Raw genomic sequence first — 12,150 nt, 5'->3', positions numbered from 1 at the left:
GTGTCAGTTGTGTGTGGCTGAGTGGCTTTTGCTACACCTGCCTGGTTAGGGAACTGCTGTAATGAGGATCCTCCATGAGATGATGTAGGAGGTTTAGTATTATAAACTCCTACAGAGTGCTAACCAGCATGTACCAAGGTACTGATTTCATCCCCAGCATTGCAAAAGAAAGAAAAGATTACAAAGGAATGCTGGCCCTAAGGGACCCTGAGAGGCCTGTTTTCTGGAGTAATGCATTTTTAGTTTAAAGTTCATATACAGGCTGACTGTGGTAGTGCATGCCTATAATCTCTGCATTTAGCAAGCAGGGAGAACAGGATTGCCCTAAGTTTCAAACCAGCCCAGGCTACATACATAGCAAGGGTTGTCGTAAAACATATACACATAGATACACACTCATAACTTTGCTGTGAGTGTTAGCTATAGTAATGTTGGAAGTCTGGGGCTTCTCTCATTTGTTGTATTAGTTGGTAAATCTCTTGGCTTTTATCATGTACTTACTCTCTGTGTTATTAAATGATGGCCCCATTCTATGCCACAGTATGAAAAGAAACAAAATCAAAGTTGGAAGAAAAGAGAACTACCTTCCCATTTGCACAGAATTTTGTACATTTGGCACTTAGCTCAGAGATGAGTTCTGGACATCCTAATCTTGATATCTGTAAGATATGTGTTTTTGAGTATTTCTATGGAGATGACTTAGTATGTGTACATGTCTGTGGTCTGAAGAAATCTAAGGGCTTCACCCTTCCAGCATTCTCTAGCTTTCGATTCAGAATTGTCTGCAGTCAAATCCTCACTTTGACAAGCTCCTGGCTTTCTCTGTTATCCTTTAGTAAAATGAGATGTGCTGATGAGATGCATATTCTTACCTAAAAACTAGAGCTAATATTTGTTGACTACTTCTTAATTCATAGTGTTTTTTTGTTTGTTTGGTGTTTCTCTGTGGCTTTGGAGGCTGTCCTGGCACTTACTCTGGAGACCAGGCTGGTCTCGAACTCACAGAGATCCATCTGCCTCTGCCTCCCGAGTGCTGTGATCAAAGGCATGCACCACCAACACTTGGCTTAATTAAGTCCTTAATTGAAATACTTAGAACAATTGAGCAAGGATGATAGTTACTGCTGACAAGAGAAGCAAACAGACCCAGAAAGATTTAAATAATTTTCTCATGATGAAAGGATAATCACAGCCCCATTAGCAACAGTTTGTTTTTAAAGTTGTAAGGCAGAACTATTGGAGCCAGCATTTCTTCTTAAAATTCCTAAAATTGCTCATAATTGTTGTCTTTCAGTGACTCCAACCTATTTGCATATTTGGCGTTTCTTCATTTTAGGCATGGATTGCTTTTTTTTTTTAAATAAAAGCCAAAACAAAACATTCAGTTATGTTTCTATAAGCTCTATTGGTGCAGTGTTTCCATTTGCTAAGCAGTAGTGTCTGGAACATAGTGAAAGGTGAGTGACTGAAGCCAGCATTGTTTCCTAGGGCAGACCTTATATTTCCATCTCTCTGTGCTTAGGTCCACATTCTTTATCTCTCACTTATAGGCCCTTTATTCTCATTCTAATCTTTTTTATTTTTGTTTTAATTTTTTTTTTTTCATTATTGGGTGGGTGCATGCGCAGTGGTGAGCCTGTGGAGGTCAAAGGACAACTTTTGGGAATCTGTTTTCTCCTTTTCCCTAAAAATGTGGGTTCTAGGAATTGAACTCACATTGCCAGGCTTGTGTAACAAGTGCCTCTTTACCTGCTGAGTCATCTCGATTGTCCTTAGTTTGATGAGACGATAGCTAGCTGGCACTAAATTCACAGTAATCCTTCCGAATGCTGAATTACAAGCTTTTCTCTTTATAATTTTTTTTATCCTGAAGTCCACATTGATCTGATCGATTGTGGTCCATCAGAACCCTTGCCGTGAGATTGTGGACTAGGCAGATGCGATGTGAAGTTTGATCTTCCAATCTCCATGACCATCATCATAGATTTAAGTTCTTCTGTAATAGCTGAGATGGGGGCTTTCTACCGCCCTGTCTTCATTCTGAATAATGTATGGGTTGAATGCCCCCAGGGTATCACCGAGGCTGAACGAGAGGCTTTTGAGCTGCTTCCAGATGACGAACGTCAGTGCATAAAGTGCAAGACCACATGTTTCCTATCTGCTCTGGCTTGCTATGACTGTCCAGACGGCCTTGTCTGCCTTTCTCACATCAATGACCTCTGCAAGTGCTCCAGTAGCCGGCAGTACCTTCGGTAAGTCTAGGGCCTACCTGAAGGAAGTAGGAGAATGCAAACTTGGGCTAAAATTCTGGTGCTTTCCCAGGTATCGATACACCTTGGATGAACTCCCTGCCATGCTGCATAAACTGAAAGTTCGAGCTGAGTCCTTTGATACCTGGGCTAACAAAGTACGAGTGGCCCTGGAGGTGGAAGATGGGCGCAAGCGCAGTGAGTGATTGCGGGGTAGGGCAATGAGGATGGGGTTGGAGGGACTCTACAGCCAAGTTCTATTCTCTTTTCTTCTATATTCCTGGCTTTTCCCTCTGCCTTTACATAATACTGCTTATTCCTTGTTGCTCTCATTCTTCCTCCAGGCCTTGAAGAACTGAGAGCACTAGAATCTGAGGCCCGTGAGCGAAGGTTTCCTAACAGTGAGCTACTACAGCGACTGAAGAACTGCCTGAGTGAGGCAGAGGCTTGTGTGTCCCGGGCTCTGGGACTGGTCAGTGGCCAGGAAGCTGGGTATGTTGGTGTGAGGTGTTGCAGCACAGATAGGTTGCTGCTACTGAAAAGTATGTCACAATGGGTGGGTTCTGAATATAGTTGGGTCCATGGAACATTAACAGGAGATTGCCAAGTGGGAGACGGCCTGAGAAGTACCACAGAGTGCGAGGGAGACAGGCAACTTTTCGTGGAGGAGAGCCTTAGCAATAAGAACTTAGAAGTGTTTGTTTTATCAGTGTCTAGAAGATTTGAGAGGTAGGTTGAGGGATTTTGTGGGCAGGGAAGAGTGTGGAAGGTTTAGGGAGTAGAATAGGACACAAACAAGAAAACCTGAACATAGTTGCAATAGAGGGTGGATTGTAAAGTGTAAGGGTTGGCAGTGTAACTTAATGCTTATCTAGTATATGAGGCCCTGGTTCTATCTCTGACTCCATGCCGGTCAGCCGGTCAGTGGTAAATGTAAAGTCTGGCTTCTGTTACCATCGGTTAGTTTATAAGCTCCTTCACCTCCAACTGTTTCCCTCTCTCCTTCTATCCCTTCATCCTATGACTATCTTAGATTTAAAAACTCTCCCTGTAGCCCGGGCAATTGTGGGAACATTGAGGTACAAGATCAAAGTAGAACAGATACGATGAGGAATGGCTTTGGCACAAATGGAAGGAGGGACCTGGGTTTGAATCTGAAATCTCACACATGAAACTCCATAGCCCCGACAGGGTGGCTGGTCTACAGATGACCCTGGCAGAGCTACGGGCTTTTCTGAGCCAGATGAACAACCTGCCTTGTGCCATGCACCAGATTGGGGATGTCAAGGTGAGGAGAGGTGGGCTTAGGTAAGACAGAGTGCATGTGTGAGAAAATAGTGGGAAGTATGAGCAAGTGTTTAGATTTGGGACTTGGGACAGGGAACAGGGATGTGAGTACAAGATGCTGAGTGAAGACAGTGTTTGCTCAAGGGCATAAAACAGGAGGTTATAAGGGTGCTTGTTGGGCCTGAAACAATGAATGAAGTTTATAAAAATAAAAGAATGGAGAAGACGGGACCCCAAAGTGAGCATGAGGGCACAGTACTTCTTAGGGTAGAGGATCTCTTAGTGCTTTGAGAACAGAATCCCATGTAAAGATAAAGTAAAAGTACAAATTTTTGTCAATCATGTATAAAACTGCCTAGGAATGTACATTTTGAATACATTCCCCAGGGCATCATAATGAGCAGTCAAATGTTGCAGGGAACTATTGTTTTAGAGTTCAGTCCATGGTAGATTTCCTTTTCTCAGAAGGTTGAGTTGGGAGGTACTGGAGCAAGAATATGTAGTGGGACCTCTTAAGTGGCCTCAACTGAAGGATTTGTTCTTCATCCTGTATTTTGGTAGGGTATTCTGGAACAGGTGGAAGCCTACCAGTCTGAGGCCCGTGAGGCCCTGGTCTCCCAGCCCTCCAGTCCAGGGCTGCTGCAGTCCCTGTTGGAGAGAGGGCAGCAGCTGGGGGTTGAGGTACCTGAAGCCCAGCAGCTCCAGCGGCAGGTGGAACAGGCGCGGTGGCTGGATGAGGTAAAACGCACGCTGGCTCCCTCTGCCCGAAGGGGTACCCTGGCCACCATGCGGGGACTGTTAGTTGCGGGCGCCAATGTAGCCCCTAGCCCTGCTGTGGATAAGGCCCAGGCAGAGCTTCAGGAGCTGCTGACCATCGCTGAACGCTGGGAAGAGAAAGCCCACCTCTGCTTGGAGGCCAGGTAAGTCCAGCCCTTCCCCTCCCTGCCATTCTTTACCTTCAAAATTTAGTGGAGAAGTGGAAGAGAATAGCTATGGGTGGCCTTGAGTATCACACCTATCCCTGTATAGGTATATTGAGCTTCTCTGCTCTTTTGTTCTTGTCTCATTTTTTTGTTTTTGTTTTTTTCTTTTTAAGTCTGTATACATAGAGGCAGAGGTAGGCTGATGGAAAAACAGAAAATAGGGTGTGTGCGCATGCTCGCGTGCGTGCGTGCGTGCGTGCGTGCGTGCGTGCTCATGTATATATGCTCAGAAGCACAGAAAACAAGTAAGTAAATGGATATAAGTAAACAGAAGACACACACGTGTGTCTGACAGGCTTCAGCCACAGGATATGCAGTAGTTAGTATGTGAGCTTCTAGTAGGCTGCCAGTGGCAAACAGGTGCGAGAGCTATGGTGGAGGATATATGGGTACATGCAATCTGAAGAAAGCAGAACCTGGCAACCATCTTTACCAACATAAAATCACAGAAATATAACAAGAGAAAACAACAAGAGCCTCAGCTGTACATAGCTACTGATCAGACTGGGCTCTGATCCATAGGCTATGCCAAACCAGCCTGCTCCCCCCAGCCCCTTCTTTTGTTGTTGTTTTTAGGCAGAAGCATCCACCAGCCACACTTGAGGCCATAATCCATGAAGCAGAAAACATCCCTGTTCACCTGCCCAATATCCAGTCTCTCAAGGAGGCTCTTGCTAAGGCCCGGGCATGGATTGCTGATGTGGATGAGATCCAAGTAAGAACCTCCCCATCCACACCTAGACCTTCCATGTAGCTGGAAGAGATCATATATAGGGTTGTGCTGTGTTTGCATACATAGAGAGAGGAATGAGGTACCACATATTGTGAGGAGGCAAAATGTGTTTCTAGAGTAATGTTCATGAGAGAGGGACTTAGGAGGCTGGCTGGAAGGAAGTGGGGTTCCGGTCAGGGTAAGGATGGTAGAACATGAGAATGGAAAAGGACCTACATGGCGGTAGATAGAAAAGGAAGACCACAAAAGCATAGCTGGTCCACTGTACCTGAAGATTGACTGGCTGCTCTGACAGAGCCAGTCGGTAAATGCAGGTGTCGTGTGTGGCAGAAGGTATTCCTGAGGATAGTATCAGTTTGTGTTTTGAGACTGTGAGGACAGACCATCTTCCCAGCTCAGGCCAGACATGGAGAATTAGTAGATAATTGCAAGTTCGTCTTGCCTTTCTCTCTCACCTGTGCTTAGAATGGTGACCACTACCCCTGCTTGGATGACTTGGAGGGCCTGGTAGCTGTGGGTCGGGACCTCCCCGTGGGGCTAGAGGAACTGAGACAGCTAGAGCTGCAGGTACTGACAGCACACTCCTGGAGAGAGAAGGCCTCCAAGACCTTCCTCAAGAAGAACTCCTGCTACACATTATTGGAGGTGAGGCCTAGTACTTTTACCTGCATCCTCTTTTTGCCTGGATTGGCTGTTTCAAGGTAGTTTATATGAGAGTAAAAGTTCTTGAGGGGGCATGGGAGAGGGGAGGAGAAGATATGGGAGGTAGGGAAGCCTGGTCATTTGCCTCTGTCTGCCTGCCTCAGGTGCTCTGCCCGTGTGCAGACGCCGGCTCAGACAGCACCAAACGCAGCCGGTGGATGGAGAAGGAGCTGGGGTTGTACAAATCTGACACAGAGCTGTTGGGGCTGTCTGCGCAGGACCTCAGGGACCCAGGCTCTGTGGTAAGAAGCTTAGATACAGATGGGTAAAGAGCCTGGTGATGATTGTCTGAACCTCGTGACCATGGGCAGACCACTTGCTCCTTGAGCTCAGTTTTCCTGGTTTGGGAGTGGGGTGTTGAGGTGAGAAAACGAAGGAATCAGGTTGTTTCCATTCTTCCCCTTTCTTGGGCACGGCAGATCGTGGCCTTCAAAGAGGGGGAGCAGAAGGAGAAGGAAGGGATCCTGCAGCTTCGTCGCACCAACTCAGCCAAGCCAAGTCCACTCGCATCATTGACCACAGCCTCCTCTACAGCCTCTATCTGCGTGTGTGGGCAAGTGCCAGCTGGGGTGGGGGCTCTGCAGTGTGACCTGTGTCAGGACTGGTTCCATGGGCGGTGTGTGACAGTGCCCCGCCTCCTCAGCTCCCAGAGGCCCGGTTTTACCTCATCCCCACTGCTGGCCTGGTGGGAATGGGACACCAAATTCTTGTGCCCTCTGTGTATGCGCTCACGGCGCCCACGCTTGGAAACCATCCTGGCACTGCTGGTAGCCCTACAGAGACTGCCTGTGCGGCTGCCTGAGGGTGAGGCTCTACAGTGTCTCACAGAGAGAGCCATCAGCTGGCAAGGCCGTGCCAGACAGGTTTTGGCCTCTGAGGAAGTGACTGCTCTGTTGGGACGGCTGGCTGAACTCCGCCAACGGCTACAGGCTGAATCCAAGCCTGAGGAATCCCTTGCTTACTCTTCAGATGCTGGAGAGGGCGCTGGCCATATACCTAAGGTGAGCTTCTTAGCCTAGCTCTTAACCTCAAATTTCTGTCCCTTAACCTGTACATAGGCTCCAGCTCTCTCCCTGTGCTCCAGTTTTACCTCTCCTTTGGCCCTGCCTTTTTGTTCCATCCTTTATTCCTAGACCCTGCTCTCTGCTGGTACCCCATGTTTGCCCTTCCTCCAGGAGGTAGTCTTTCAGGTTTGGCGTGGGTGAAGGAAGAGTAGGGCCTGGCTCTTCAGTTCAGTTACCCCCTGCCTTTTCCTGATCTTGATATTTGATAGGTCCAGGGGCTGTTGGAGAATGGGGACAGTGTGACCAGTCCTGAAAAGGTAGCCACAGAGGAGGGCTCAGGTAAGAGAGGTAGGTCTAGCTGTAGTGTGAGTGGGATGTTGAATGGATATTACCAGTGTGGCCCCTGATGTCCTCAGCTCTGTTATAGTGGTCTAGGATAAGACCAAGGACAGCCTCTAATCCAGTCTATTCCCACAACTTCTAGATCTGGAGCTACTCTCCTCACTATTACCACAGTTGACTGGCCCTGTGTTGGAACTGCCTGAGGCAACCCGAGCACCACTGGAGGAACTTATGATGGAGGGGGATCTGCTTGAGGTGACCCTAGATGAGAATCATAGCATCTGGCAGCTGCTGCAGGCTGGGCAGCCACCAGACTTGGAGAGGGTCCACACACTTTTGGAGGTAAGGAGAGGATTCATTGACATGACCAAGTAGGCAGGGAACTCTCAGGCCTGTGCTTGTCTTTCGGGAGAGAGAGGCTGGATAGGATGGTATTATGTAGCCCTTACTGTCCTGGTAACTTGCTATATAGTCCAGGATGGCCTTGAACTCATGGTGGTCTTCCTGCCTTAGCCTTGCAAGTGCTGGGATTACAGTCACATGACACCAGGCCTTACTTAAAAAACTGTCTTTTTGCCTTCTGTGTTCACAGCTGGAGAAGGCAGAGCGCCATGGGAATCGGACACGAGGCCGAGCCCTAGAGAGAAGGCGGCGAAGGAAGGTGGATCGGGGTGGGGAGGCTGACGATGCAGCCCGAGAGGAGCTAGAGCCAAAGAGGGTGCGAAGCTCAGAACCAGAAGCTGAGGAAGTCCAGGAGGAAGAGGAGCTGGAGGAGGAGACTGGGGGTGAGGTCCCTCCTGTACCCTTCCCCACCAATGGCAGCCCCAGCACCCAGGAGGACCAGGATGGCTTAGAACCAGTGTTAGAGGCTGGTTCAGACACCTCAGCCCCTTTCTCTGCTCTGACTTCCCGGCTGTTGATGTCCTGCCCACAGCAGCCACCTCGGCAACAATTGTGACAGTGGCTGAGCCTAGCACAGACCCCCAACAAAGATCCTTCCTTGAACTCAAGGATCCTTTCTGACCATCAAGCCTGCTTCTTGGAGGTGGGCGGGTAGGTGGAGAGACTCCCCCCTCACCACCATCCCCAAGACCGTGACTTTTATATTCTGACTCCAAGGTATTGTTCAGACCTCAGCTCCTGGGGGCCGGCCCCTGGAGTCCTGCGTCCCTGGTAACCTCTAACCAGCATTCCCAGACACCAGAGGCAGATAGACAGGTGGGCAGGGGGTCGACTGGGGCTAGGCCAGCACCATTCCAGAGACAAATCCAGGGCACATACAAACTGGGGGGACCTCTCCCTTCTCCCCAGTTCTGGCCCTGGGTCAGGTCATGCTACACTAACCTCCCACCCACCCACACACATTTTTGCCTCCCGCCTCCTTTTTACTTCCTTCCCCCTCTCCATCTTTTCCCTTACTGTCCCACCCAGGAGGAGGAAACTTCACATGGCTGTCCTCACTTTTTTATTTTAAATGAATTTTGTTGGGGTTGAATAGGGCTGCCTATGGTCTGAAGGCTTTTGGTGCTTGTCCACACACCCACCTCAACCCTTCCTGCCCATCCTCCCCTGTCTCCTCCTCCTGGGTTCATGCTGTAATAAAAGAAGATTGTTGGTGTGTAATTAATTTGTTCAAAAGGAGAAAAAAAGCGAAACAAGAAACTTTGTTCCAACTAAAGCCTATTTTAATTTTATTTTATTATTTTCCTTGTTAGAAATAAAACCCTTAGGAATGTTTTTTGGAAACATGTTTCTGAAGTGCATTTCTCTTCAAAAGGAGAGTAGAACCTTCCCTCGCCTGTTAATGGAACAGCTACAGTGCTAGTGGTAGTGCCAGGGCCGAGTCCAGGGAGTTAGGGCTCTGAATCTGAACTTACCAGCTTCTCTCTAACCTTGGAAAAGAAATCCTGCTCCTCCCCCAAGCCATTTCCCTGTCTTCAAACTGGTGGGCACTGGTCCCTTTTGGGAGTTTGCACAACAGCTTCCCCTAACTTTGTGCTCTTATTTTCCTATTATCCACTTTTTCTTCGTGGCTTTATTGAAGTATAGTTTCCATGCTATAAAGTTGAGCTGTTTTAAATATGTAATTTGTTGAGTTAGACCATCCTTGATGTTTCTCTGTTAGTTTCTTTCTGCCCCTAATGAATGTGTGGTTAATTTGTAATTTCTGTGTTACTGTTAAACTGCTCTATTGAGATAAAATTTGGGTACCATCCAATTCATCCAATTCAGTATACAATTCAGTGGCTTTTAGTATATTTCAGTCACTGAATGAACCTTCATTGCAAAAGAAATTTTAGAATGTTTTTATGACCCTTAGAAGAAACCCCACATTTCGTAGGTGTTCCCTCCCCATTCCCATTTGTCTCTTCTGGACATTTTATATAAATGAAACTGTACAATATATGATCCTTTTGTGTCTGGCTTCTTTGACTTGGCATAGTAGCTTCAAGCCTACTAATAGTCCTACAGTAGTTAGATTTTCACCCCTCTGAACCTGAAAGATGAAGGGACTGTGCTTGAGTAGGAGCTGCCCTCCTGAAGTGTGTTTATACATGATTTTTGTGGGTATCTGTATGCATTTCCTCCCAGATGAGACCCACGAGGTTGCATCATATTTATAAAGGGACCATAACCCTCCAAAGACCAAGAAGCATTCTTTGTGGTTCTGAGTGTTCTTTGTTGAGAGTTTACCTAGGGAATAGAGGAGGAAGCAAAAGCTTGGAGGCGCTGACTCACTAGCTAGCTTCCAGGCATCTCTGACTTGTCCAAGATTTTTTCCTCTTAAGGTTGTATAAGGTGTTAGAGGCTAAAGTCAAATCTTGATCCCGAGCTCAGGAGCGCAGCACACCAGCACTCTTACTTTGCCCTTCCTCATTTATATGTTCAGAAGGACCATTTTGCTCCATCTCTCCCCTTTCTAGGATTTCCGGTTGCTAAAAATCTAGTGTTAGGAGATACCTCACCCTCTTTTGGTGGCTCTCTGGTGGGCGCATGGCTTAGACCTGCCTCATCCAGTCTTTTAGTCTATGTTGAAAAGTAAATACCAGTGAACAGTAAATATCCCTGCCCTGGGTCCATTTTCAATCCTAAATTGTGACCAAAGGGAAAAGATTGGCCTTTGCCCACTCATTGGAATTAATCCTGGTTTCCAGTGAGAGTTAGAGGTAAGAGAAGAGACACCTGGGACAAGTACCCAAAGGAACTGGATCTTGACATTTCACTCCCATTCTACTCCAAGCATCCAGGCACTAGAAGCAGCAGCCAAAAGAGGAAAAGATAGTGCCTACAACCCATAGCAGCTCCTAGGCTAAGGTAGGGGGTCCTTTGTGGTATGGATCTATTGCTTACCAATTATCAGACAGCCTTTCTCAGCTTGGCACTTGCTGCCTTATCCCTCTCATATACTTTTTACCCCTTTGATAGTGTACATGTAGCCATCATTGATGCAGAACTGACTTAGTTAGGGTTTCTATTGCTGTGATAAAACACCTCAACCAAAAGCAGCTTGGGGAAGAAAGGGTTTATTTATTTCATCTTACAGCATGTAGTCCATCATCCAGGGAAGTAGGCAGAAACCGACACAGAAGCCATAGAGGAGTGCTACTTACTGGCTTGCTCAGCCTGCTTTCATATAGCACCTAGAACCACCAGCCCAGTGATGGCACAGCCCACAGTGAGCTGGTCCCTCTAATATCAGTCATCAATCAAGGAAATGCACCATGGGCTTGCCTAAAGACCAATCTGATGGGGGCATTTTCTCAATTGTTTCCCTCCTCCCTCAAGAAAGCACCAAATGAGTGGGAAATTTTTACCTCAGAGTCATTTAGTTTACAGATACTACCTTGCTGCTACAGCCTACCAGACAGTTCCACTCCTGTCAGGATAGCACCTGAGTATGCAGGGGATGGAAAGAGGTACTGCTGCTACTACAGACAGATTCCTCTTTCCCTCCCCCCCCCCCCCCTCTTTGAGACAGGTCTCTCTGTGTAGCCCTTACCATCCTGGAACTAGCTCTGTAGACTAGGCTGGCCTCAAACTCACAGAGATCTGCCTCCTGAGTACTGGGATTAAAGGTGTGCACCACCACATCCAGCATCTAAATGCCTCTCGTCCCAACTGTCCATTTCTTCCCTCCTCTAGCTTTTTAGTGCCTCCGCTGTGCCTTAAATTTTGGCCAAAACACTGCATTTAATGTGTCTCCCCTCCTGCCTGAAACTTCCTATATTGAGAGTTCTGGAGGAACTAAGCAAGAAGCCTGAGGTCACTGATACTTACTTCAAGGCTGGAAGTGAGGGTGGGAGTTTTGCATAGTCAATTCAGAAAGACACAACTACAAGCAACAGTTACAACCCTACACTGCATGTGAATTCTGTTCTTTCTGTACTGTATGAAATTCACTGGTCCAGGATGACACTCTGGAAGTGGGGTCTGGGTCTGGGCCATGGTCATCAGAGCCCTGAAGGATAAGCATTAATCATGTGTCCTAGAAGACCAGAAATTACAGTAGCAAGACAAGCAAAGCAGAGAGAGTCTTTGCCCCGGGAGCACTTAAATCCTGGCTGTCATTCTCCATGTAAGATACTTGGCAAAGTTCTTAGTAAGTACAGAAAGTGTAGACACCTAGGAGAATAGGTTGGGCTCAGGCAAAACCCAACAGGATTGTGATTCTTTTTTTTCTTTTCCTTTTCTTTCTTTCTTTCTTTTTCTTTCTTTTTTTTTTTTTAACCTCTTTTGTTTTTTTGAGACAGGGTTTCACTGTGTAATAGTGTTGGCTGTCCTGGAACTTGCTCTGTAGGCCAGCCTAGCCTCAAACAGAGATCCATTTGCCTCTGCCTCCCAAGTACTGG

At 47.2% G+C, this 12,150-nt stretch overlaps 1 protein-coding gene across 6 annotated transcripts in view; it reads left to right on the top strand.

Moving 5' to 3' along the window:
* Window positions 1–9,706, top strand: part of Kdm5c (lysine demethylase 5C) — a 40,291-nt gene extending 30,585 nt beyond the window's left edge. Inside the window, exons 15-26 of one of the 6 annotated variants that reach the window (XM_027432184.2) lie at window positions 2,071–2,252; window positions 2,323–2,447; window positions 2,594–2,741; window positions 3,432–3,537; window positions 4,098–4,456; window positions 5,096–5,234; window positions 5,718–5,897; window positions 6,059–6,196; window positions 6,374–6,955; window positions 7,228–7,297; window positions 7,443–7,642; window positions 7,893–9,706. In XM_027432184.2, the coding sequence (XP_027287985.1) occupies window positions 2,071–2,252; window positions 2,323–2,447; window positions 2,594–2,741; window positions 3,432–3,537; window positions 4,098–4,456; window positions 5,096–5,234; window positions 5,718–5,897; window positions 6,059–6,196; window positions 6,374–6,955; window positions 7,228–7,297; window positions 7,443–7,642; window positions 7,893–8,258 (2,595 nt within the window). In that variant the 3' untranslated portion in view covers window positions 8,259–9,706. Of the gene's footprint in view, window positions 1–2,070; window positions 2,253–2,322; window positions 2,448–2,593; window positions 2,742–3,431; window positions 3,538–4,097; window positions 4,457–5,095; window positions 5,235–5,717; window positions 5,898–6,058; window positions 6,197–6,373; window positions 6,956–7,227; window positions 7,307–7,442; window positions 7,643–7,892 lie in introns of those variants that run through there. The other 5 variants (XM_027432180.1, XM_027432182.1, XM_027432183.1 and 2 more) reach the window with 5 other exon arrangements.
* The last annotated feature ends 2,444 nt before the right edge of the window (window positions 9,707–12,150 follow it).

Source organism: Cricetulus griseus, chromosome X, assembly GCF_003668045.3.
Source record: "Cricetulus griseus strain 17A/GY chromosome X, alternate assembly CriGri-PICRH-1.0, whole genome shotgun sequence".
NCBI classification, from domain to species: domain Eukaryota; kingdom Metazoa; phylum Chordata; class Mammalia; order Rodentia; family Cricetidae; genus Cricetulus; species Cricetulus griseus.
This window is presented reverse-complemented; position numbering and strand designations above follow the sequence as displayed.